Raw genomic sequence first — 27,981 nt, 5'->3', positions numbered from 1 at the left:
CCCAAATTCTATTGTACTAAGTCAGCAGTCACCTCCCGTCTCTTATTTGAGAGGTGAGCTCTGTGGAAATAAAAATGGTAGAGCAAGTTTCAATAAGAAAGAAAATAAGCAGAGGTCGGGGAAGAGGGAGAAGTGGGGCCGGGGGAGTGGGAGGCTGATCCCAGCCCCATGAAGAAAACATGCAGACGACGATGCATTTGAGGGATGGGGATACTTCAGGTGAGGTTACCGTGTGGAAGGGCTCAGAAGTAAAACTTGGTCTACCTTACCACGTTATTTTAAACACCAATGACAGAGTATTTGAAGTTTCATTTCTTGGCGGTGACTGCCAGCATTCAGGCGGGGTGAAAGCTTCATGAGAAAGGTCAGGATACTCTGGAGAGGATACTGAGTTTTGTCGGCGTTCACAAGGCCAAGAAAACTCGGTTTCTCCGCTTGCCGTGCGCCGTGAGGCACCTCTTCTCTGCCTCGCGTAAAACCAGCCAAGGCCAACGAGAACCACGCCCCTCCCAGGGACCGGCTCTGCGCTTGCGTCACTTCCGGACCTGAGAGATTCGCATCCGGTTGAAGCTGATCCTCTTGCTCTCTCTGACTGGTGGAGCTGCCGCGCTGTCCGCGTTATCTCCTCCCGGTGAGACCGAACTGCAGTGTCCACCGGTGAGGAGCCACCCCTGTCCAGGGCAAAGAAAGACGAGGAGCGGACCTGGGAGCGGGCGGCGGCCGGGCTGCGCCGGTGCGGGCTGGCGACTCTGCTCCTCCGCTTGCTGCTGTCTCTGGGAACTGGGTGCCGGCGCTGAGGGGCTTCCAGCGGACAACGACCCTCTTCCCCGGCTCCCCTGCCCACCCTGCCTGGGAGGGCAGAAGATGCCGGTGAAGAAGAAGAGAAAATCCCCTGGGGTGGCAGCAGCAGTAGCGGAAGACGGAGGCCTCAAAAAGTGTAAAATCTCCAGGTACCACCTCCCCCCACCCTTCAAGCTTTCCTCCTTCCTCCTTTGCTGGACAGCTGGAGGAAAAGGAGTCGGGCCCAGCCTCCCGGAATCGGGCAGGAGAAAGGTGAGGCCCCTCTGATCAAGCTAGGCTAGGTGTAGGTGCAGAACGAACACAACGAGTCTCCGCTTCCGACCAGACCTCGTGTTCGCGTGTGTGCGCTCTGGCGTTTATGGAGGAACTGGAAGAGCCGCCCCACGTTTGAGTCTACGTGCACTGGAGGGTGGGGAAACAGATGCATATATAAATTGCGCCCTTTCCCCTATCCCCAGCCCCCACCTCCTTTATCCCGACCTAGAAGTGAGTACAGACCACGGCAGGGTCACTTCTAGAATTTCTCTGTAGAGTGTGAAGAACAGAGCATGAGGAATCTTGACAACTGTCTTGGGAATGGTAGAAAGGAAAACTTATATGCTGTAATTGGCCTCCACATTTAATATTTGGAGTAGCCTAACCCGGAAGATCCCAGCAGGAAGCCTTTTAAATTGCTGGAGCCCCATTTTCTGGAAATACAGTGCCTCACCTCTGCCAAGTCCTTATGTACAGAGTTGGAAAGGCCTTGCATGCTTTTTGTTTTCTAGCGTTCAGAAGGCTGTTAGCTCTAAGTATAAATATTAATAATTTGGGAGCTATTGTACTCTGTATCCTCTTGTGAAAAAGAAGACAAGGCAGAACTATATAGTTATAGCTCTTTGGCCTCATTGTAGCTTATCATTAAGGCATCACATTTTTTTGTATGCTGCAAAAAAATCATTGCACTTTTGGTGTGAGAAGTGAACTTAAAAAAAAATCTTACTGGGTGTCTTTTTATCAATGGTTGGCACTTGATATGACAGCTTAAGATGCTACCATTAAAAGAAGACAATAGCCATCATTGTAAGGAGAAAATAATGGTAGAGCTCTCCTTAAAGGGAGACCTACTGCTTAAAATGTGAGGTAGGTGACTTCTAGTCTGCATCTTCCTTTTTGTAATTGTTTGAGTTTTTTTCCTTTGTTACTGTGCTTTGGCAAAGGAGGTTAATAAGTATTTCTTGGTCTCTTAGTGTGAAAGACGATACAATTTTCTTCTACCTCTTGGTTAACTAACATTAGAATTTACATGTTATTTTAGTAGTTCATATTTTTATTAAACAGGCAAATTATTAGTTATTAGTTTCTTATTACTCTAACTTTTGGCCATCTTAAATATATAATGTATCAGAATTATTTAAATTAAACACATTAAAATAGCTAAGCAGGCAGATTATTAAAACTAAGATGACACTTTGCTCTGTCAATTTACATTTTTAAATATGGGACCCTTCCTGTACATTAAATTACATAATCTCAGAAGTTCTAGCAATTCTATATTATAGTGATAGTGTAATTATTTGAGTTCCTTGAGAAAAGATTCTTTGAAGTCCACTAAATCCTAGAGGCCATTTTTGAACTTCCCAAATTTTAATGATTTTATGAAAAATAATGAAAATGATTTTATGCAAAAAAGGAACATAATCTGGCATTAAATAGCCTCAGCCATTATTTGGACTATTAATAACTTTTAGGAATTTTTGTGGGTTTTTTTGTTTAATCTGTGGAATTTAATATACCTTTATGTCCTGAGTCATCATTTATCTTTAAAAATCTGTGTAAGCTTGGTAGATGATAAATAAACAACTCTTATTAGAGCATTTTATTTTGAAATATTAAGTATCAAAATATACTTTGTAAAATTTTGTTTTCAAATATTATACATAAATACAGTTTCTATACAAATCAGTAACAAAATCACAATGAAGATTTGTACTTTTCCAGCTACCACTTCTACATTGAGACTAAGGTTGAACTTCTCTGTGTAGTCTTGAAATTTGGGAAATTAATTTTAGTTGATATTTTTGGAATTTGATAATGATCAAAGTAGCATTTGGGTTTCGTTAGCCAGAAATTCTTACATACGGACTACTGTTTCAAATTGCAAATGCTTAACTCCAGTTTTTCCCTATAATATCACCTGTTAAAAAATATGTAATGTTGAATTAAAATAGCTCATTTTGAACTTAGTTTCTCACGAGGAGCTGAGACTTGATAAAAATCTTAGACATTTGTGTGTTTTCTAAGCTATTGCAGATCCCAACCCCCTGCTAGACTAATAAGTGGAGACGAACATTTTTCAAGCAAGAAGTGCCTGGCTTGGTTTTATGAGTATGCAGGTAATGAAATTTACATAAGAAGCTATCAGTCATATGCTTTAAAAGTTTTTTTGGTTTTTACATTTAACAAATAATTTGTTGCAGGTCTGCTATATGTGTTAGTGCTGTGTGATGAGATTAGACTCAAGACTGAGGATTGGTGCATAGGGTAAAAATTTGATGCATTTCAGACTGATATTTTTGAAAATACATATTCAGTATATATTTAGTGGGAAAATCATTTACTATTAATAAAATTTGTAAACAGATTCACTTATTAATTTATACCCATTGGCTAAAGTACTAGTCTGGAAAACAAAAAGTACATAATAAAACATTTTTGTATTCAGTATTCTAGAAAACACAAAGTACGTAATAAGACCTTTTTTATTCAATATTCTTGAAATTTTTCTTAACTACAAACTAAACATTTTTTGAAACTTTTAAGGAGACATAGTAAAATATTTAAACCTCAGATATATCATTGCACAGCACGTTTACCCTTTAATGATTTTAATTTAGCCATTTGCCTCTACTAGAGATGCAGTAAGTAAGAAAGTAAATAGACGGATATGAGTACAGCGTGATAAATACTACATTAGAAAGTTAAACTGTGAGCGTTCATAGGAAGAATATATAACCCAGCCTTTGAAGTATTGAGAGAGTTTCTAAAGGAGCTAACTTAACATCAGCTAAATCCTGTAAATGGTGAATGAAAACCCTCCAGAGTGAGGCCATAACTTAAGGTTGAAAGTCAAAGCTATCCAGGCATGAGGCTGAAGGCGTAAGCAAGCATATGTAAAAGAACAGTTGTTTCCTATTTACACTAACTTTTTCATAAGCATTTATGATTTTTTTTTTCTTAGAATGGTTTTGGTTTTTTGGAGTTACTGATTTTAAAGCTTTGCTTTTTTTCCCCCTTTTCCCTGTTTCCTTTTTCTTACTGCTTCCTTGTATTTTTGTTTTGTTTTTTCCCCTCCTTTTATCACTAGCGTTCTCAAAATGTTTGTTTAAAACAAAAGTGTAAGGCCGGGCGTGGTGGCTCACGCCTGTAATCCTAGCACTCTGGGAGGCCGAGGCAGGCGGATTGCTCAAGGTCAGGAGTTCGAAACCACCCTGAGCAAGAGCGAGACCCCGTCTCTACTATAAATATAAACAAATTAATTGGCCAACTAATATATATACAAAAAATTAGCCGGGCATGGTGGCACGTGCCTGTAGTCCCAGCTACTCGGGAGGCTGAGGCAGGAGGATTGCTTGAGCCCAGGAGTTTGAGGTTGCTGTGAGCTAGGCTGACACCATGGCACTCACTCTAGCCTGGGCAACAAAGCGAGACTCTGTCTCAAAAAAAAAAAAAAAAAAAAAGTGTATATGTGGCTATTTCCTCATATTTAATGCTAATCCATGTTAAGGCCTAAAGTGTACCCTGAATTTGACATACAAGTTTAGACAAACTGTATGGAAAGTGATACTATTTTGAAAGAGGGGCAATAACTTCACTGTTGAGATTAGCTGAGTGATCCCAAAAGTATAATTTAAAAATTGTTTAGTAACAGAACAGATTCTTTCTAGACCAGAAAAAAATGCTATTACTGGCATCCCAAGACAACCACTAACCCAATTTAAATGAAGAGAGTTCATTTTCTTACTGACCTCCATTTAAAATGTTGACTCATTATTCAAAATGCCAATTTACTGGCATGCATAATATAGAATCAAAGGTCACTCATCTTATTTCACTTATAAAGGTTTCTAGATACCATAAAAATAGTAAATTTTTATCTTTTATGCTTACTTGTTTTGCCTCTCCTAGGAACTTTCCCTAGTTAGCATAAGAGTCTAATTAAACATTTAGTTCCTATATTACCATTTTTAATAGCTAACATAATAATTGCTAGTATTACTCCAGGAATTATGCTAAATATATCATTTTTTTTTTATAATCATTCTGTTAATAGGTGATGTTATTCCCATTTTATAGATGAGAAATCTGAGACTTAGATTAAGTAGTTGGCTCAAGGTCATACAGTGACAAGAGCCAGGATAGGATACAAACCAGGTCATACTGACCCTAAAGCCCATGCTTTTAACTACTGCTGCCTTATATGTTTGTTTTTAACTTAAGTATGTACATGATTATGGACATGGCAACTAATTTTCACTTTTACAAAGAAAATATTAGTGCTCCTGAGGTTAACTTGTCTTCTGTCATTCATTCAATGATTCATTTAATAAATATTTGTTGAGTACTTGTTTGTGAGCCTGTGCTGAGTATTGTGGATATAATGGTGAACAAGTCTGACTAGGTCCCTGCCCTCAGGGGACTTGTCTAGTGAGTAAGACAAGTCAATAAACAGGTATGTAGTCGAATTAATTACAAATTATGGAGGGTTATTATTTTATTTTTTTTATTTTTTATTTTTTATTTTTATTTATTTTTTTTTTTTTTTGAGACAGAGTCTCACTTTGTTGCACAGGCTAGAGTGAGTGCCGTGGCGTCAGCCTAGCTCACAGCAACCTCAAACTCCTGGGCTCAAGCAATCCTTCTGCCTCAGCCTCCCGAGTAGCTGGGACTACAGGCATGCGCCACCATGCCCGGCTAATTTCATATATATATATATATTAGTTGGCCAATTAATTTCTTTCTATTTATAGTAGAGACGGGGTCTTGCTCTTGCTCAGGCTGGTTTCGAACTCCTGACCTCGAGCAATCCGCCCGCCTCGGCCTCCCAGAGTGCTAGGATTACAGGCTTGAGCCACCGCGCCCGGCCTAAATTATGGAGGGTTATTAAAGGTAATAAATACGGTAAGGTTTAGGAATAAAGAGTAAAGAAGGTCGGATAGATTTTCAGATTTCAGAGAGATTTTGTAAGGCCTCTCTGTGGAGACAACTTTCGGCAGAGACCTGGTCAGGGAGGAACCAGTTGTTTGTCAAATAACCAGAAACCGTTTTGTCTTAGAATGGGGATGGATGTCCTTATTAAAATGGAGACAGTAATTGTGCCTGAGAATAATACATGTAAAGTCCTTAGCACACAGTATCTGGTATACAGTCAGAATGCAATAAATGTTAGTTATTGTTATTTAAACTATAACAGTATTACAGCATGAGATTTACTGGTTGTGTGTTTTTTACTATGCTGTTCCAAAACTAACAATTAGTCTTATGTAGCTTATGTAGAAGGTGCTGTGTCACTGATTACTTTTTTTTTTTTCTGAGCATCTATTATGGCTGGCATGGTATTAAGCTCTGCAAATATAGCCGGGAACATTTCTTATGGTTAAAAAGAAATCAAGAAATTGATGATGTTTTTCTTTTAGTTTTGAAAATATCACTAAATTTGTTACTATATATTATGGGTCATGTGTGACAAGCCTGATGGTTTTGCCTTTTCATAAGACCTCTCATTCTTGAGTGATATTTATTTATTTATTTATTTATTTTTTGAGACAGAGTCTCACTTTGTTGCCCAGGCTAGAGTGAGTGCCTTGGCGTCAGCCTAGCTCACAGCAACCTCAAACTCCTGGGCTCAAGCCATCCTGCTGTCTCAGCCTCCCAAGTAGCTGGGACTACAGGCATGCGCCACCATGCCCGGCTAATTTTTTTGTATATATATTGGTTGGCCAATTAATTTATTTCTATTTATAGTAGAGACGGGGTCTCGCTCTTGCTTAGGTTGGTTTCGAACTCCTGGACTCAAACAATCCGCCTGCCTCGGCCTCCCAGAGAGCTAGGATTACTGGCCTGAGCTACCACGCCAGGCCTTTGAGTGATATTTAAATTAACAAAGATTCAGTAATGTAGAGGGCCTATGGTAAACAAAAACATGGGAAGTGAAAGAGCACTTTTAAAGTCTTATAAAGAATTGAAAAATAAGGTTGGAATTGCATAGTCCTGACAGTACCCAGCTGGTAGAGTGAACTAGTAGAGTGAACAAGATCATTTCCATAGCCTCTTTAATTGAGTGAAAACCTAGTTGTCCAAAAGAGTTAATTAAATTCATCTCCAGAGGTTTTACCCAGGGATTAGTTTTATTGGAAGGATATGGTTCAAAAACTATAATTAACATTATGTAATTGGGGAAAGAACATTGATACAGACCTTGCTTTAGACTTAGATCTGTTACTATATGTATCACTTTTGGAAAGTAAGTTAACATTTATGGACCTTATCTATATGAGGTCATATATGTCTGTATGTGTATATATTATATATCTCTATATAACCTAATTTGATTTTAGTCAAATTTTAATTACTAATTGCAGCTAATCACCCAGTTTCTGGGGGGGGGCTATGCCATACTGATATTTCTTGACATAATTTGTCAGCCTTCTCTTCTAATCACTAACGGCAACTTTGAGGGCAAGTCTGCTTTTTTGTTATGTTAGAAAAATTCAGAATATATTCCTATCATAGCTTAAAAACAAACAAACAAACTTATTTTTCCCTTAAATTTTATCTGATTGTTTTTTCTTCCAACCATATATAAGGATACATACTTAGTTATTTTTTTCACACCTTGATTGTATATATATACTTTTTAAATTGCAAAATTAACACTTTCTCATTAAAACAATTCTTTATATAATATTAGGATATGAAAGTCTCCTATAATTATCACCCCATTCAATTTTTAACACCTCAGTGCATCGTTAGTATTTATTTAAACCTCATGATATTTGCCCTTTACACAAAAAAATTAAAAGAGGGTTTTGGTTTCAGACAATGTATTGATGTCATCTTAGCAGCCTGGATCTCATCTCAGGCAGCAAGAATGTATTGGCCACATACTGGATGGCTTCATTCTTTTATTAAGAAAAACTGCAGGACACTGACTTTGTGTTTTGCTTATAATCTAAAGGTGGTACTTTAAAAGCCACCTGAGTATCCTTGGTTTAATCTATAATTGTAAAGCTGATGTGTTTTGGTCTTTAAAAAAGGAAGATAGAAGGTTCTTGGCTACTTTAACAATAATACCTCAAGACTATCTTTTCAAAAGGCCATAGTAATAAACACATTTTTATCAATATTTCACATTGTTGTAAAGTTTGTTTTAGTCTTACCCTAGTCACAGATGAGACCTAGTGATGATGTAATTACTATATTTTGGGAGTCTGATAACATTTAAAAAATTAGAATTGATGTATTGACTTATATTTAGTGTTACTAAGGGAGCAAAATAAGGAAAAAGTTAAGTATTAATAATTAATTTTTGGACAAATGATAGACATAAACTAATTGAGAGATTAAACTGTTTTCTATGTTAAAGTAACATAACTGATGCCTTGCTGTCTATCTTAGAACCAAGATGATTAGGAAAATAGCTCTTTGTAGAAGTGGAATGTAGTAATTTTCATAAGTCATTTTGATAATATGTATATCTTTTATTAAGAATTAAATTATATTTGAATATATTTCAAAAGGGCAATAAAAGACCTTCTGTTTTAATAAGGAAACAAATATTTTCCTTCTGATTACTATATTGAACTGTGCATTGGTTCTGCCACATTCTAGTAGATAAAAAAGCTACAGCCTTCTTATGTTTCTTTTTATTCAGGGTAGGATATCAGTAAATGTTCTTTTTAATGGTTAGGTTTAGGTTTTTATACAAACCAATGATTTATACTAATGGAATATCTCTTAACTGCTTTATTTCCTTAATTTCATATTGTAATGTGGTGGTCAAAGAATACTTCAGAAATTTAAAATCTTGTAACAGTTATTTATACTTTATCAAAGCTGTACCAAAATTCAAATTTAATTATTTGCAAAATATTATGATATATTCATAGATGCATTTAACATAATGACTTGTGTTTCATGTCAGTATTAAATTATAACAATAAAATATATAAATTGTTTTTGTCTTTGAAGGTCCTGATGAAGTTGTAGGGCCAGAAGGAATGGAAAAATTTTGTGAAGACATTGGTGTTGAACCTGAAAATGTATGTTTTATTTCTAAGTAGAATGGAATATAAGTGGGATATAGCATATTCATAAATTTCTAAAAATTGAGATACTAATCTTATATGAAGATTTTGTTTCTTCATGTTAATACTGTAAATTTGCATTTAGGATATTTTTAATCAATTTAAGTTGGACTAATGTTCTCTTTCTTGATACAAATGTCATTTGTAATACAGTGAGAGAGAATCTACCTTCAGAAACTATTAGAACTTTTTACTTTTATGAAAATGGCACATTTCAGTTTCTTTATAGTTAATAATTCCAACTACTCTTTAATCGTTGAAGGTTGGAAATAGTTGTATAAAAATGCTCTCCATGATAAATACAGACATGATTATCTCTATGCTGACTTTTCCCCTATCCTTTATGTTCTGTTCTTTCCAGATTATTATGTTAGTTTTAGCGTGGAAATTGGAGGCTGAAAGCATGGGATTTTTTACCAAGGAAGAATGGTTAAAGGGAATGACTTCATTACAGTAAGAAATTTTTTTAAAAAACAAATTTGATGGCCTATTTGAAGATCTTAATTGATATTTGTGCTTCATAATTTTCAGGAGTAAGGTTTCACCTTAAAATAATCATCTGTTTGATCTATAACAGTCATTTTGGGAATTGACAAAATTATATCATGGTCTTAGCAAATAGTTACCCCATGTTTTATATTTTCTAAGAAAGAACCTTAGTGTAGTCCTATTAAAATTCATTGATTCTCTTGGTGAGTAAATTAGAAGTCTGTGATCAAAGAGTTATTTATTTGCAGGTTGTTTGAATAATAAAGGCTTTCCCTCTCTGAATACAGAATCCTGCTATCTAAGGAGTTTGTTTGTTGGGCAGTCTTAAGCTCTGGGGCCTCCTGTCTCCCCTCTTCAATTTTATACTTAATTTAAAAAAATTGAAGGTAGAGTTACATGGCACTTTTATTTCCTTTTTGCCAAATTAATTTCATAAAGAACAAAAGTAAAAGTGTCATACTACTCTCATGCGGTCTTTAGCCATTTTGTAGTTGTATACTTTCAGTTTAGGAAACTGCCTTTGAACATTTTCTTAAGTTATAAAATTGCATCTTTATAAAAATAATTAAATTTTGGCTTTCCAGAATAAAGTGTGCTTAATTTTAGAGTCAATTAGTAATTATGCATTAGTTTTATATTATTATGTTCCTAATATTCATGCAGGATGTTACTAGTTGTCAACATTCTAAAATAGAGGAAGCATCAATTTATAATATTTTTGAGGCAAAAACTGGGGTTAATCAGCCATATGGTTTTCTGTTGTGATTATGCTATTATTAACACATTTAACTATTCTTTGTTCCTTGTTTGCCTGTCCTTAAAGTTTAAAAAAAAAAAAGTGGATTTGTTCATATGGCATTTAAATTTTTAAATTTGAGTTTCCAGTGCCTAATGCTCTGTCATTCTCTTTTTAACCAGCATTAACATGTAGATATTTTTACTTTTTTATTCTTTTTTTTAATTTCGGAATATTATGGGGGTACAAATGCTTTGGTCACATAAATTGCCTTTGCACGGCCTGAGTCAGAGCTACAAGCATGCCCATCCCCCAGACAGTGTGCACTGCACCCATTAGGTGTGAGTTTACCCATCCCCTCCCCCTTCCCACCTACATATTTTATATATTGTTTCTTTGGTAAATAAATACTTTTGCTCATATGAACCAAATCGTAATTTCTAGGATAGAACATAAATTAACCCTCTCACTTCCACTGTTTGTAGATGAAGAGTCTGAGACTCAGGGAGGTTAAGAAAACATTTAGCAAAGTTTACGCAGTTCCTTAGTGGGAAGAATTAGGACTTATAATTTAAATTTCCTAATTACTAGTCTACCATATTGAACTTTGTATTGTATTGTTCTTTTATGTATAAATTAATATCCTTATAAAATAGGGGACCATCATTAACTATTTAGTTAGTTATACAGACAGGTTCTCACTTTACTGTCCAGGCTGGAGTATAGTGGTACGATCATAGCTCACTGCAGCTTCGAACCCCTGGGTTCAAGTGATCCTCCTGCCTCAGCCTTCTGAGTTGCTGGGACAACAGGCACATGCCACTATGCCCAGCTAATTTTATAAATTTATTTTTTGTAGAAATGGAGTCTCACCTTGGTGCCCAGGCTGATCTTGAACTCCTGGTCTCAGGCGATCCTCCCGCCTCAATCTCCCAAAGTGCTGAGATTACAGGTGTGAGCCACTATGCCCAGCCTACTTTTTTTTTTTTTTTTTTTTTTTTTTTGAGACAGAGTCTCGCTTTGTTGCCCAGGCTAGAGTGAGTGCCATGGCGTCAGCCTAGCTCACAGCAACCTCAAACTCCTGGCTCAAGCAATCCTCCTGCCTCAGCCTCCCAAGTAGCTGGGACTACAGGCATTCGCCACCATGCCCGGCTAATTTTTTGTATATATTAGTTGACCAATTAATTTCTTTCTATTTATAGTAGAGACGGGGTCTCGCTCTTGCTCAGGCTGGTTTCGAACTCCTGACCTTGAGCAATCCGCCCCACTCGGCCTCCCAGAGAGCTAGGATTACAGGCGTGAGCCACCGCGCCCGGCCCCAGCCTACTTTTTAAATCATAGTATTTGTTGCAACCAAGACTGAATTCTGTCATATAGCTAGGTGTCATAATGTGCCCAGTTAAATAATGATTCTGAAATTCTTTGAGTTATTTCCTACTGTTTAATTAGCTTTTATAAAGATTAAATAAAATATATAACATAGTATGCAAAGAATATAAATTAGTGTTTATATAACTCTGGGTTTTTTTGGTTTGTTTTTTTTTTTGAGATAGAGTCTGGCTTTGTTGCCTGGGCTAGAATGCCGTGGCGTCAGCCTAGCTCACAGCAACCTCAAACTCCTGGGCTCAAGCAATCCTCCTGCCTCAGCCTCCTGAGTAGCTGGGACTACAGGCATGCACCACCATGCCCAGCTAATTTTATATATGTATTTTTTTAGTTGTCCAGATAATTTGTTTCTATTTTTAGTAGAGACGGGGTCTCGCTCTTGCTCAGGCTGGTCTTGAACTCCTGAGCTCCAGCAATCTGCCTGCCTTGGCCTCCCAGAGTGCTAGGATTACAGGTGTGAGCCACCGCACCCGGCCTACAACTCTGTTTTATTAGAATTTATGTTGGCATTGTAAGTGCTTTTTGTATCCCTCCTCTTAATACTTTTTATATACTGCTATTTGAAGTATCCCAGCTAACAAGCAACTGTATATTTTTAAACCAAAATGTTTCTTATGTTTTTGCATAAGTGGATAGACTATAAAAAGCCTTTGTATAACAAAAATGTGTAAACACAAAGCATTTCTAATATTTAGTCCTGAATAATTAGCATAAGAACAGGAATTAACTAGCTCATGAGCATAGATTTTATTAGCATACCTTCCCTTATGGGGAGATTACAGCCTATACAATTATTCAACACTTAAAATTGCCCCAGAAGTTTTATTTTTCATTTGTTATCCCTTGCGCATCTGCAAAGAACAATATATTGTAGAACCTTAAAGTTACTCAAATAAGCAAGCATTATTTTCTGGGAAAGTAGTTGTTTTTTCCTGTGGTCTAACTTGCTATGTAAAGTATAAAGTATTTTCCTTCAATTGATCAAGTTATTACTCCTATAATCTTCTTGTAAAAAAAAAACTTGCTATGTATAAAATAGTTTGAAATTTAAACCAAGAGAGACAAAAGAACCTATATATATATATTTTTGTTTGTTTTTTTGAGACAGAGTTTTACTCTGTTGCCCAGGCTAGAGTGAGTGCCATGGTGTCAGCCTAGCTCACAGCAACCTCAAACTCTTGAGCTCAAGCAATCCTTCTGCCTCAGCCTCCTGAGTAGCTGGGACTACAGGCATGTGCCACCATGCCCGACTAATTTTCTCTATATATTTTTAGTTGTTCTGATAATTTCTTTCTATTGTTTTAGTAGAGACGGGGTCTCGCTCTTGCTCAGGCTGGTTTCGAACTCCTGACCTTGAGCAATCTACCCGCCTCGGTCTCCCAGAGTGCTAGGATTACAGGTGTGAGCCACTGTGCCCGGCCTAAGAATCTATATATCTTAATTTTAAAATTGCTGCTATTTAGTAGACTTGGTATTATATAATAAATATAAAACACTACAGTCTCAATTTCATTTGTATGTTTTTCATATTTTTAAAATTGAATTTAACCTGGGCATATGATGGTCTCTAAATCATCTTAAGATAGTTATCAATTATTTTAATCAATTAATTTTAACCCATGGTTCTACTTTAGTAGAACTATGCTAAAAAATAGTAGTCTAGTAGTTAAAACATGTATTGTAGTCAAGGTTAATGGTTATCATAATCATGAGTAATTGTAATCTGTATTGCATAATGTGTTATAGTTTTTAGAATACTTTTTAAATATTTGTTTAACATGTCTTCATATAGATGTTCTATAAGTTGGTTTTCCTTTTTGTGTGAAAGAATTTGTTGGTATGAATTTGTATATAACTAGACTGACCATTTTGTAAGTTTCAGGGGATGAAATTGCCATATTCTCTCCAGATATTTAGCTTTGTTTAGTTTGCATCTTTACTTAATAATAGTCAAATTTCCCTGAAAATCAGATTTAATTTTGTGGATATTTATATTAAACACCTATGACATATAAGGTACTCTGCCACTTACTGATGATCACAGTGAGGCATAAGACACAGCTCTCACCTTTCAGTTAATATTCTAAGAGAGCAGAGACGATATTGCGACACTACAACCATAAACCCAGGTAGAACATGACAAGTGCTAGAGTAAAAGTACAAAATACTATGGATGCATAGATGCTGGTAAGGTTATTTAGCCGAGTAGGTAGAGAAATCTTCACAGGTGTAGCATGTGAAGTAGAACTTGAAGAATGATTCAGATTTTGTTGTTTGAAGATATGGGACAGTGTTTCAGAAGAGAGAAATTGTGAGCAGAGCCTTGAGGAAGGAAATCATAAATTTGAAGGAAGTAGTCTGGTTTGTTAGAATCATAAAATACATAAAGAAAATTGCCAGAGTAGATTTAGAAGGTTGAGGTAATGGCTAGCTGCATTGTAGAGGGCTTTAACAAGTTGAAAGAGTTTAAATCATATGTTATAAATATTGAGAAAGAATAAGAGATTTTTGAACACACACAAATCATCAAACATGTTTGGGATAATTTCCAATGAGCAATTATTCTTAATGTTTTAGGGTCATAGACTCACGACTCTCATGAAAACTATGGACCTTCTCCCCATTTAGGGTGCATGTATACTGCTACACACAAAAGTTTGCATGTGCAGTCAAGGGTTGTGAATCTTTTTCTTCCTCCATCTATAGATACACGATTCCAAGGATACTTGCAAAATTTTGTCCTGGCATACTATACTAGAGTGAAGAACTTTGCTCATATCTGCTAGCTGAACGTTTGTTGTTAGAGTAAGGGTGAAATACCATGTCAGCGGAGAAAACTGAGCATAGACCTTTGAAAAGGATTTTACTTTATTATGATACTGAAAAAAAGTGAGAAGAGAACAGCATCTGACAACAGTGGTAGTATAATAACTATGCTGCCAGTAAGTCGCAAGTTGTACATCTTATGTCTCCATATAGAGCCCTGGACTTTGAAGATTAAATGGAATGGCCTAGCTTGACTTTCTTTGAGAGCAAGAAGGGAATGAGGAACATTTATATGATTTTTTTGGTGGAGATGTGAGAGTCTGGTAGATAGGATGTTATGGTGTGTATGGTGTGTGATTATCATTCATTTAGCATTTGGGGCCCAAATACTAATTGCCACTGACATCCTTCCCCTCTGCTCTCCCCTAGGGTCATCATGACAATTTCAAAATGCCTCCTTCCACTTTTCTAAAAACCCCTAGAGGTAGAAAATATTGCTCTGGTTGATAAATCTGATTTAGAGGAAGTTCTAAATCCAGAACTTTGTGATAAATTTATTTGTGTTACTCATCACTGTTTCACAGCACATTTATTGGTACTTATTAGGCAGAAAACCTCACATAGATATAATACATAACTGAGACTTTCTTCCCATTTTAAAGCCTTTAATGAAACAGAAACTTGGAAGCCTCCCTTGGTAATCATATGTTTAGCAATAGCAGGAAATTAATTTCCAAGTTCTAATGTTGAAATTTGAACCCATTTCTTCTCCATTATAACCGCAGTGGCTTTGGAGAGTGGTTCATATTGTGCCAGTGTTCTCAAAAATCCATGTGGTTTTATTTGGTTGCTGTTCAAAAAACTATCTCTTGCTTTCCATAATATGCTAATCAAGTATTTATTTATTTTTTTTCAGACAGAAGAAGTATTCTTTTTAAACTTTGCAAGTTCAGAGATATTGATGTTACTATTTGGGGGCTAGATTATTATTTATTTTTATTTTTTCTCCATCATAAACTGTCTCTGAAATGGAGCTAGATTGAATAGAAGAATTGTGTTAGTGACTACCTGGTTACGTTCACTGGTTTTGCTGGGTCTGTTGATGGTCTTTGTAGGACTAGTAGTAAATGTGGAGGATTTTTTCCTTCTTTTTTCTTTTAATTTTATTCTTCTTTTTAACTCTTCTCTAAAAAGAAACCATTAATTGTCATTATTGTATTCTTTCTCTGCTCAAGATTTACAATAGACCATTGGGAATGAATGGTATCACATAGTTTGGACCGAGATGTGTGGTGTAGGTGATTTTTAATCCATTTGCCTCAAGAGGAGCATATCAAGCTTAAGAACTATGTTAAACATTTAACACGTACATTCTCATTTAATCTTTATGGTTGTCCTGTGAATGTTTAAAATTTTAAAATTAGGAAACTGAAGCTGAAAAAAGTTAAGTAGCTTGCCTTATGGTGGTTCTGTGAAATTAGTGTTATTGTCATTTTAAAAATGAGGAAACAAGCTGAAAAAGGTTAAGTAACTTGCCTAAACTCACATGGCCAGAAATAGAGAAGTTGGAATTATAACCAGAATCTATTTGATTTGAAACTGATATTTCTTTCACTTTATCTCTCTGTCTTAAGCTTATTGAGATTACATAAGTAAAATCATTGTCACATGTACCCATGGAATGTAAAACATTTGGAAAAGATTGTAATTTTTTTTATTCTTACCTCCTTAGTGACTTCACAGTCACTATGTGCTTTGTGATTTTGTGTGGTCTACAGTTAACCCCTAACCTTTCCTCAGTTACAAATAAATTTAGGTGGTAGAGAGAGGAAGAACTTAGAATGTCAGGAGGCATCCTGTATCATCTTTGCCTTCTTAAATCTCAAGTCTATTAAGATTCTCCATGAGATTTTATGTGAAAATGTGATTCACATTACTTTTTAAAAAGGTCAAAAACATTGCTTTAAGAAACTACAAAGATATAGAAGATGAGGCCCATACTTAGGACAGGTCGTGGTAGGTAAGGGAGTACATGTAACTAGATACTTAAAATGTAGTACCCTCTGAACATTTTGAAGTGATAAGTCTGGAGATCTTCAAGACTTCATCTTCAAATTTTCAAACAGCATTATAGTAGCATGTAATCTGAGAATTTATTTCTTTCGCATATCTTCATGGTAGAAGTTAACTGAAACCACTTACTCAAACAGTAAATAATGAATTTCTAATAAGTAGTAAGAGTAAAGTTTTCTTCTTTCTTCATGAAGTATATTGTACATTCATTCATATATAAGGAATTAGGTCCCTGCCAAATTAGATTTATCCAGATTTATCCAAATTTTGATTTACATTTCTGGCAGTATGGCAGACTAAATGTGCAAAGAAACCATTTCTTATGCAAAACACTTAAATGCTAGAGAAAATATAAAAACATCTTAGCATACCTGGGCTCGCCTATAAATTAAGGAAAATAGAGGCTAGAAATGATGAGAGATGGTGATTCCATAGGGATCTATGGAATTGGCATTTACCTGAGGACCCTTACTTATTCCTAGTCACCTAGGGTCCATCTGCTACCACGCATGTTGAGAACAGGTGACAGATTGCAAGTATGGCATGTATAGAGTTGGAATTAGATCAGAAATTCCCACATACAGACATTGATGATAGATTTACCCAGTACTTGGAGATTGGATTGCCTGAGCTTGGTTTTGCATACAATTGGAGGTAAAGAGCCTCCTGAGAGATTTCCTAGTCCTGAATTCATTGTTATGCAGATTTGGGGTAGAATTCGTGGTTTGTATAACCCTAGCCAAAAGTTGTATTTTAGAATAGTTCCAAGTAGGTAGGACTCCCATTTTTGTAGTAGAAGTAATTCTTCTGTAGAACAATGCATTTTAAACAGAAACCTCAGTCTTTGTAGAAAAAGGTTCCATAACTGTGTGTTTAAAGGAAAAGGAAGAATGGTCTCAGGTGATCAGATTTCATATAATTAAATTTCTAAAAGTGAAACAATAGCAGATTGAAAATTTAGTAGATGAGATAGAAAGGAAATAGGTATAGTTGAAGTATAGAGATCAGTGACCTATAATATTTAAGGAAATTAGTGCAGAGAGGCAGAAGGAAATGGGAAGAGGCTAACAGACATGGAGGATAGATTTTTTTTTTTTTTTTACTGTTGAGTTTTGAAAATTCTCTGTATGGTCTAGATATTAGTCTTTTATTGGATATGTGGTTTGTAAACATTTTTCCCATTCTAGTCTTTTTCATCCTCTTTCAAGATATTTTGCAGAACAAAAATTTTTAATTTTGATGAAGTCCAATTTATCAGTTTTTCTTTTTATGGACTGTGCTTTTGATATCAGGTGATAACAAATCTAAGAATTCTTTGCCTAGCCTTATATTCTGAGAATTTTACATTTTTTCTAGAAGATTTATATTCTTAAATTTTACATTTAAGTCATTGGTGCATTTTGAATTAGTTTCTGTAAAAGGTATTAGACTTAGGTCTTGGTTTATTTCTTTGCCTTTGGATATCCACTTGCTCCAGTACTATTTGTTGAAAAAGATATTTTTCCTCCTTTGAATTGCTTCTGTACTTTTGTCAAAAAGCTGGACATATTTGTGTGGTCAGGTTCTCTATTCTGTTCCATTTATGTGTCTTAACCTTTGGCCAATACCACCCGGTCTGGATTACTGTGGCTATGTAAGTCTTGAAATCAGATAGACTGATTGATCTTTTTTCAGAATTGTTTTGGCTATTCTAGTTTCTTTGCTTTTCCATAAAAATTTTAGAATAATGTTCTCGATATATACAAAAAAATTTTGGTTAACCATATGAATTTGGGTAAAATTGACATCTTTACTATTTTGAGTCTTCCAATACATGGAAGATAGATGTGTCTCTCCATTTTTGTAGATGTTTGATTTCTTTCATCAGTGTTATATAGTTTTTAGCATATAAGTCCTATATATCTTTTTTAGAATTATACTTCATTTTATATTGAACCATTGTAAATGATAATATATTTTTAATTGCAATGTCCACGTTTGTTGCCAATATGTAGACATACAATTGATTGTTGTATGTTTATTTTGTATCCTGTGACTTTGGTGAACTTACTTATTTAAGGTTTTTTTGTTTTGTTTTTAGTATTCTTTGGGTTTTCTACATAGTCATATCGTCTGGAAATAGGGACCGTTTATTTCTTTTTCTGCTGTGTGTGTGTGTGTGTGTGTGTGTGTGTGTGTGTCTTTTATTTACTTTGACTTACTGCATTGGTTAGAACTTCTACTACTATGCTGAATAAGAGTAATGAGAGTAGACATCTTTTCCTGTTCCCTACCATAGAGGGAAAACATTCAGTTTTACACTATTGTTAGCTTTGTAAGTTACTTGTTGATAATTCTTTATTAAGTTGAGGACACTCCCCTCTATTTCTTTTTTCCTGAGGGTTTTATCATGAATGGATATTAAATTTTTTGATACTTTTTCTACATTAAATGATACAATTATGTGGTTTTTCTTTCTTTCTTTTTTTTTGTATTTGTCTGTTTTTACTATCAAGGTAGTACTAAGCTCATACCTTTAGAACCCTGAAAAAGAACAAAATAAAGCAGCAGGAGAAAGTAAATAAGAACAGAAATTATTGAAATTGAAAACAGAAAACAGAGAAAAATCAATGAAACAAAGAGCTTTGACAATACAATAAAATTGACAAGTCTTTAGCAACATTGAAAAAAGACAAAAATTATCAAGATCAGGAATAAAAATACAGATATCATTACAGAGCCACACATAAAAAGGATTGTAAGGGAGTACACTATGAACAACTCTGTGTACCACAATGCCCAGCTAATTTTTCTATTTTTAGTGGGGACAGGATCTTACTCTTGCTCAGGCTGGTCTTTAAATCCTGACCTCAAGCAATCCTGCCTCAGCCCTCCCAGAGTGCTAGAATTATAGGCGGGACCTACTGTGCTCAGCCAAAAATTTCCTTTTGGTTCTTTTTTATATCTTATGTTTTTTTCCTTAGACTTTCTCTCTGAGACTTTCTATTTTTTCATTTGTTTCATTGTGTTCTTAATTACTTGTTAAAGCATTTTTATGATAGTTGTTTTAAAATCTGTCAGATAATTCTAAACCTCTCTCATTTTGGTGTTTGCATCTGTTGGTTGAATTTTTGGATTCTATTTGAGATCTTGGTTCTTGGTATGATAAGAGGTGTTTGTTTGTTTGTTTGTTTTAATAGAAACCTGGACATTTTGGGTATTATGTTATGAAATTCTGGATCTTATTTAAACCTTCTGTGTTAAGCTAGCTTACTATAAGGGCCACTCTGGCAAAAAAAAGTCAGGACTGTCACCTTATTACTGCCAACTACAGGTAGAAAATAAAGTTTCTACTCTGCATCCATTGGCATCCATGGAGGGGGATGTTCCTTATGATTGCTGGACAGGGGTGAAAGTTCCAGGTTCCCAGTAAGCCTCCACTTGTCTAAAAACAGGTAGGAGTACCTGATTAATGTTTCTCACATTGCCTCCACTGATACTACTGGGGGTAGCCTTGTTACTGCTGGGTGATGGTGAAAGTCCTGATTCTTCACTACCTCTGCACCACCCTTGGGCAGAGGAGGATTGGCTGCTTATTACTACCTGCTAGGAATAGAAGTTCACATTCTCCATGTGATTTCCACCAAACACTGCAGGCGTTGAGAGAGAGGCTTCATTTTATCTTGCTATGAGTGGACATGTTAGGTCCCCATTCAGTCTTTGGTGGCATTGGTGGGAGTTGGGCCATAGTTTTTTAGGTGGTGTTTGATTGAAGTGAGTGTTTATTTTCTAAAAGTTTTGTGTCATGCTAAGCTGCTCCTTCCTTGGTCTTTTGGCTAGAGGAAAACCAGGTTTTTGTTGGGGCTTTTTGTCTGTCCCCATTGGTGTTTCTGGTTTGTTGGCTTCTTCACCTCCAAGTTTGGGATATGTGAGGCAAAAAGAAACCCAGGAACTCACTACTATATTGTTCCACAGGTCTCTACCTTTCAGAGTCTTATGTTTGTTTTATATGTAATATCCAGGGATTTTAGTTGTCCCTAAGAGAGAGAAGGAAAAGTACATTTATTCTATCTTCCTGGAAGTAGAAGTTATTTTATCTATAAAAAAAATTTTTTTTTAAAATTCTACCCCCTTCATCCCACTCAAGTTAGTGCCTCCTTTCTCTGTGCCATTTTATTGATTGATTCATTTTGAGACAGAGTCATACTCTCTTGCCTAGGCTAGAGTGCTGTGGCGTCAGCCTAACTCACAGCAAACCTCAAACTCCTGGGCTCAAGCGATCCTCCTGCCTCAGCCTCCCGAGTAGATGAGACTACAGGCATGCGCCACCATGCCTGGCTAATTTTTTCTCTGTATATATTTTTAGTTGTCCAGCTAATTTCTTTCTATTTTTAGTAGAGATAAGGTCTCACTCTTGGTCAGGCTGGTCTCGACCTCCTGAGCTTAAACAATCCATTCACCTCGACCTCCCAGAGTGCTAGGATTGCAGCCATGAGCCTCCATGCCCGGCCTCTCCATGCCATTTTAGAACCAAATTCTTTGAAATTATTTATCAATACTTGTTTTCTCCAGTTTCTCTCTTCTCATTCTCTCTTAAACCTATTCCAGTAAGATTTTATCCCTACCACTCCTCCAAAAGAACTCTTGTCAAAATGTCATTTACAAGTGAATAATAAAAGCAGTAATACTTATCAAAATTTGTGGTTTCAGCTAAAGTTGTACTAAGAGAGAAATCTGTAGTCATAAATGATTTATTAAATGAATTAAATTCTGGCAAGATTGGTCAAGAGAAACAGTGAGAAGGCAAAAATAAATAATGTTAATGCAGATTAGAAAATGATATAAATATTTTTAGTGAACATATTTAAATAAAAGAATATGTGAAATAATCTAATTATTGGAAATTTATAAGTTACCAAGACATTCAAAAAGAGATACAAAATCTCAATGGTCCTGTAACCATTCAGAATATTGATTTAGTTAAGTCTTTCTTTCCTTCTCTCAAATAAAAAGCCCTAGATGACTTTTCATCTAAGTTGAGACAAATGCTAATTCCAAGGCTATATAAACTTTCTCAGAAAACAAGCAAACAAAAAAATGGTAATAATATTCATTTCATTTTCTGAGACTTATACTACAAGCTTGTTATCAAAACTAGTAAGGAGGGTGTCTAAAACTGAAATTTACAAACTAGCCTCACTTAGGAACATAGGAAAAAATAATCTAGCAATGTGTAAAACAGGTACGTGACCAAATTGGCTTTTTCTAGAAATGCAAGTTTTAATTGATACTAGAAATTTGTTCAAAATGTTTATACTTTAATAAAATTATAAGTTACTACACATCATAGACCTTCACATCATTAATTTAGAATAGTGAAAGTCTGATAATGCTGGGTATCTGTAGAACATGATGAGTACCATAATTTAGTTTTGAGTGTGATAGTCATTTTATTGAGAGGGAGTCAGATGGTCCCTCAGAGGTGGCAAAGTGTGAGTTAGGCCTTGGTGAATAATATTTTGTCAGAATGTTGGTGGGAACATTTCAAGTAGAGGAAATATATGTGCTAAAGCATAGCTGTGGCATTTGGGAATGGTAAGTGAATATAATTAGAGCACGATAAGGATATTGGGAAATGGCAGGAGATGAGACCGGAGATTTGTGCCAAATTGTGAAAGGCTTTATCTGCCTTGCTTCTGCCTAAATAATGGAATTTATCAACCCACTGGGAGTTGGAAAGCCAGTCAAGATTTTTGAGTCTTCCCTTAGCTCCTTATATTTAATGTTTTGTCTTTAGAAATAACTTACTGTTTGCATGTTTTGCATATGTAACTTATTTGAAGTTAGGTGCTTTCAGTGATTGACTTTTTGTTCATTAAAAATGTAGGAATCTGGATTTATGACTGAAATATTTAATATAATGTATTAATTTCATTTCCTCTGTGTTATATCCTGAACTTTTAAAACCATTCATGTCTAATCTCTTTCACCAAGCTGTTGCCTAAGAACTCTCCAGAGAAATATGAGACAGATGCCTGATTGATTGCATGTGCTCTGCCATTTTTTAACTTTATATGTGATAAAAGCATATTTTAATACATCTCTTTTTAAGAAATATTGATGAATTTATTGGAATTTTTTTTGAGTTGTATTTTTTTTTTTGAAGAAAAGTCATTGGAGTGAACTTTCATTGTTTGCTAGGTTTTTTCTTCTCCCACCCTTGTCCTTTTTTTTATTGCATTGTGAGATGCAAGCAATAAATTTGTTTGTTACTCTAAATTTGTGAATCAGGGAATTTTAACTTCATAAATGCACTCACTTTCTTCTTAAGTACATTTCTTCTAACCCTCAGTGATGCCTTTATTTAATTTTTTTGATTATATAATTTGTTTGATTTTTTTTTTCATTTAAGGTGTGACTGCACAGAAAAGTTACAGAACAAATTTGACTTTTTGCGCTCACAGTTGAATGATATTTCATCGTTTAAAAATATCTACAGATATGCCTTTGATTTTGCAAGGGTAGGTGCAGTTTCCATGTTTAGTTGTTTTAATAGCTTTTCATCTTGAAACCACACTTATGAAAATTTTTTCACTTATATTCTAGGATAAAGATCAAAGAAGCCTTGATATTGATACTGCTAAATCTATGTTAGCTCTTCTGCTTGGGAGGACATGGCCACTGTTTTCAGTATTTTACCAGTACCTGGAGGTATGTTTTTAAATTTTGAAATATTATTTTAAAAGTTAATCTGATTAAAAAATATACTTTTAATTAAGAAACAAACAGATTTTTAATATTGTACTTTTAAGAAATCTACTTGAGTAGACAAAATTTTGTTAAAATGCGTATATCTCTTGTCACTTCTGGACATTTTAGTTCATGTTTATTAATATATTTTGTACATAAGATATTTTCATTCTACCTACACACACAAAACACATGCACACAACATAAAACCTCCAATAAATATATTTTAGCACAGGCATTCTTCATGCAAAACTAGTTTCTGGGGTTTTTGTCCAGAGAGAATTGATACCAGCACATAAATCTCAAGCTTCTGAATCTGGTTTCTTTCTGTCGTTATACAGGGTCTTAGGCTGAAATGCACATAAGAGAACTAATTTAGTAATAAAACTTTCCTCTTCTACTTAAGGTCAATATGAAGAATAGAGTAAGGCTATTAATAGCTTATGGCCATAAATCTGAGAATGGCTATAATAGTATATGCTTAATACACTGACTGTTACACTAGAAAAAATTTTTTTTTCCTGGGGGCCACAATGTTTTATTACAAAAATAGAATAAAAACTTCTAAAACACAACGATCCTTTCAAATTTAATGAAAAATTTATTTTTTATTGCTTTTTGTGTTTTTTTAATAAAAAAGTAATATAAAAACTTGAAAGTTAGTATTATAAAAAGCAATGTGAAAACTTGAAAAGTACTTTGTAAGGGTAAAGTGTTTTTCTTGACTTGTCAGGCTTAAGTGTAATTTAAAGGTAAACATAAATAGGAAAATGAAATTTATTGATTTCTATTCACTTACTCCACGTTTTTAGAATTAAATTGTCACTATGAATTGTAATAATAAGAACATCAGCAAGTAAGATTTTCACAAACCAACTTCAGGGTTTTGCCTAGGGGGCCATCTATCACATAACATGTGCTACAGCATGGCAGCGTGAGTTGCCTGTGTACCATGCAGTTCCCAAGGTAAAGAGACATGTGAGTTATATATGCTTCATGAGGACCCGGGCTCAAAACTAGTGTGAGTTAAGTACAACTCACATGGCAGTTAATGTGTTAAATACTGGTTACTAAAAGTATGCTGAGTTTAGGAAATGTTCCTTTAGAAGATTTATCATGGCATCTAATAGAGGAAGTGATTCTAAGAAGGTGTTATTCTTTTTTCTATTGTATCTAGTTTTATATATGTTTTTGTGCCCTTTTAATTTTAGGGTTTTTTTGGTTTAGTTCTCACCATTTCTTGGATACAGATTCTTTTCCCTTTGGAAATAATTCCATAAAGCTGATTGCTTGTCATAGCAAGTTCTCCAGAGTAGTTTTATTTAAAGCTTATGATAAGAGAGAATAAAGGTCTTGTGTGAATGAGTTTTGTGCACAATTAAATCTTTAAGCCCAATAAAATAAATATTTTTGATGGATAGTATCTACTTTTTTCTTAGTAGTTTTGGGAAAAAATAAATTTAATTGAATATAAAAATATTCCACTCTATGGGCAGCTGAGAAGACCAACTAAATATTTTCAAACACTTGTTATGTGCAGGCTGTTTGGCATAAATTATCTTCTTTAATCTTTATAACAGAATTTTGAATTAAGTTTTATCTCCATTTAGCAAATGAGGAGAAATGTGTTCTGTTCTTTCGTAACTTTCTCAAGGTCACTCAGTTAAGTGGCAAAGGTGGGATTTGAACCCAAGCCTATACTTTTCCCACTGCCTCCAAAGATACCATCCTCAAAATGTGGCTAAATAGTAAATTTTATGCAAAGAAATGATTTGCTAGGAAGCAGCACAAGGGAACTTACTGGATATAGAAACTGTTATGTATCTTGATCTTGGTGGTTATGCAAGTATATACAAATGTAAAAATTCATTGAGTTTTATCCTTAGTATTAGTACCCTTGATACTCCTACTATTCCTCAAAAATGTAAGCAAAGTAAAGGAAAAAAAAATCCATGATGTTAATGCCCTTCAGGAATCTCTTAGAAGTGCAAATAATTTAATTAAAACAAGAATAAATGCTTTGGGAAAAACAAAATCACAAAAAAAGTTATAACTAAATTTACTAAAGTCAAGCCTTAATAAGTAATATTGGTTCTGTAATCCAAATATTTAAATCATTTTCCACAGCAATCGAAGTATCGTGTTATGAACAAAGATCAGTGGTACAATGTATTAGAATTTAGCAGAACAGTTCATGCCGATCTTAGTAACTACGATGAAGATGGTGCTTGTAAGTATAATATACAGTGTTCCTATGAAAATACAATTTCTAAAAATATTAAATGAAAGTATATATTTGTGTAGCGTTGGCATAAAATTTTAAACTTTTCAACAGTAACTTTTATTAATCATGTGAGGGGATATAAGAGAGGTAGAGAGTTTAGAGTCTGCAGTATTATAAGATCTGTGTTGGTAAATGAAATGTTTTTAATTCAGTAACTAAACGTTGCTAAATTTAAATTTAATTTCTGCATCTAGAAAGTACATTTATGCTTTACTCCTGTTTTTCCTGACATTTTCTTATAGAAGAAAGGTACAGTCATGATTTTGAAAATGTGAAAGCAAAACAGCTATAATTGAAAAAGCTTTAAAGTTAATATCATAAACAATATGGCAAATAATGACAAAATAACCTCTCTGAAAATTATAAATTGATCTGAGTAAACTGATAGTGAAGTATTTACAATTTTTCAATGCTTCAAGTTAAAATATCTGTTCATTCTCAGTGGGAAGGTTAGAATGCCATAAAACAGAATTTTGAAGTAATGATAAATCAATTAGGCAAGCCAAATTCACTAGAACTATAAATTAATGTTTTCAGTTTCTGCCACCATTTTGGTTGCATATATCATTTTAATGTTCAGAAGGTTTACATGGAAAGGTACATTTTCTATATGCTTAAACTGAAATTATGCACCTATTTCTGTGACACCGAAGAAATAAAACACTGAGGAGGGGCTATTTCTACTTGTGTATATTGTGTCCTCCCCCTACAAGAAGGTATAATATTTAATACTATTTTAAAGAATTAATACCTAGCAGCAGTAAACTGTCAGCCCAAGGGCTGTATATGGCCTGCAGATATGTATATTCATGTATTTTGAACCAACATTTAAAACTGGGAAATTTTGTTTAAAAATACAACTTTTAGATTTGTTGAAAAATCAGAAAATCTGACACAATTGCGCCTGTGCTCTTTCCAAGGAATCAGAGGCTGGAGCCAAATGGTGGCTGTGTTGAACTTGCCTTCTAGTTTGACAGTCCACAGTATGCCGGTACCTCCTAGGCTGTTTTCAGCTGCCATTTATTATTATACTTGCTCTGCTGCTTTTCCTACAGTAGCGAAATATGTCTATCAAAAGCAAGAAGAAAAAAAAGACCACCAGAAGATTATGTGTTTTAAGAAAAATAGGGCAAGCATATTTCTTTGTGGCAATGATTTTTCCTACATTTACATAAAATAAACACTGAGCTCATTTTAACTGAGCTCATTTACCTACCTGGCTTCTGTAGGTAATGAATTTGGACCTCTCCTGCATTAATAAAAATATGTTTTCTAGAATAGTACTTACTTAGCTCATTAGTAAAATATTCATTAGGTACTTGTATTGTGTTCAGCTTTGTCATCCTTCGCTGGAATAAAGTAAGTCTCTAATATGGCCAATCCCCAAAAAGCTTACACACTTCTTGGGGAGGTAACAGAAATACTACCTTAAACACTTTTCAGATTGTTTAATAATTAAATGCCAGAATGCTGTGGGCACTTAGAAAAAGGGAGAGGTTAGTATTGACTAAGTTATGGGAGGATTCTTGACACACATCCTGAAAAGGAAGTTGCTACAGCTACCCATTGTGGAAGGTCCTTTATGTCTCCAAGGGTGGGGAAAGAAAAGGTTAATAAGAAAGCATCATTAAATGCTAAAGGGTGGCTGGAAGTAAAACACCTGGAGAAGGGAAGAGTCAGGCCCCTATCACCACTGAGCTTATGGGGAATTTGTTTTATAGTTGGAAAGATGAGTTCACTGAATTCTAACAAAAATTGTTTGTTTATTTCTAGGGCCTGTTCTTCTTGATGAATTTGTTGAGTGGCAAAAAGTCCGTCAAACATCATAGCAAGAACTATTGTGAAGAAAGTGCAAACCTTTTGAGTCCCATGTGTGTACAAGCTAATGAGATGAGGGAGAAAAATCTAAAGGGTGCATTTTCATTCATATGAAAGACTTCTCATAGTACTTTTTTTCCTTTTTTTAAAGGAGGTTTTCTTGTTACATGTGATGGGCATTGAGCCACACCTCTTCTTAGACTGAATATTGAAGTTTTTTGTTTCTAGTTATGTTTATAACATTTATTTCAGAACAATAAAGATTCAGATTTGTGACAAAGGCCTTAAAGTGAAGATGTCCCTTGAGTGTCAGAGTGGTATTTATTTTTGTAAATTTGAATTCTTGAATTTCTGAGGTTCTAATTCACCATGAGTTTGTGGAATTTTAAAGATTTTAAACAATCTTTATATTTGGCAATGTAGTCTGCTGATGTTATGGCTTATTATATTCATCTCTGCACAATTAAGAAGAGTAATTGGCCTTGACTTCTGGGATAATGATTTTCTGATGCAGCTAATAAACATTTCTAGATATGGGAAGTGCCCCTACTTTC

The 27,981-nt window shown here is 34.8% G+C and overlaps 1 protein-coding gene across 2 annotated transcripts; it reads left to right on the top strand.

Annotated features, from left to right (window-relative positions):
* The first annotated feature begins 553 nt into the window (after positions 1-553).
* Positions 554-27,710, top strand: DCUN1D5 (defective in cullin neddylation 1 domain containing 5). Of its 2 annotated transcripts, XM_012770512.3 has the most exons (8): positions 554-950; positions 3,085-3,176; positions 9,031-9,101; positions 9,508-9,599; positions 22,988-23,096; positions 23,182-23,286; positions 25,453-25,555; positions 27,383-27,710. In XM_012770512.3, the coding sequence occupies exons 1-8, from the start codon at positions 865-867 to the stop codon at positions 27,436-27,438; spliced, it is 714 nt and encodes a 237-aa protein (XP_012625966.1). In that variant the 5' UTR covers positions 554-864; the 3' UTR covers positions 27,439-27,710. The 2 variants fall into 2 exon arrangements, with proteins under 2 accessions (XP_012625966.1, XP_075858582.1); XM_076002467.1 differs by lacking the exons at positions 554-950; positions 9,508-9,599 and having other exon boundaries at positions 3,136-3,176.
* The last annotated feature ends 271 nt before the right edge of the window (positions 27,711-27,981 follow it).

Source organism: Microcebus murinus, chromosome 4 (assembly GCF_040939455.1).
Source record: "Microcebus murinus isolate Inina chromosome 4, M.murinus_Inina_mat1.0, whole genome shotgun sequence".
NCBI lineage: Eukaryota > Metazoa > Chordata > Mammalia > Primates > Cheirogaleidae > Microcebus > Microcebus murinus.
Note: the sequence above shows the minus strand (reverse complement) of the source record. Positions and strands in the feature narration are given on the sequence as shown.

Coding starts and splice junctions, on each gene's coding strand:
- DCUN1D5 (XM_012770512.3), top strand. CDS start 865: ATGCCGGTGAAGAAGAAGAGAAAATCCCCTGGGGTGGCAGCAGCAGTA. Junction 951..3,084: donor AAAAAGTGTAAAATCTCCAG/GTACCACCTCCC, acceptor GTGTTTTCTAAG/CTATTGCAGATCCCAACCCC. Junction 9,600..22,987: donor AAGGGAATGACTTCATTACA/GTAAGAAATTTT, acceptor TTTTCATTTAAG/GTGTGACTGCACAGAAAAGT.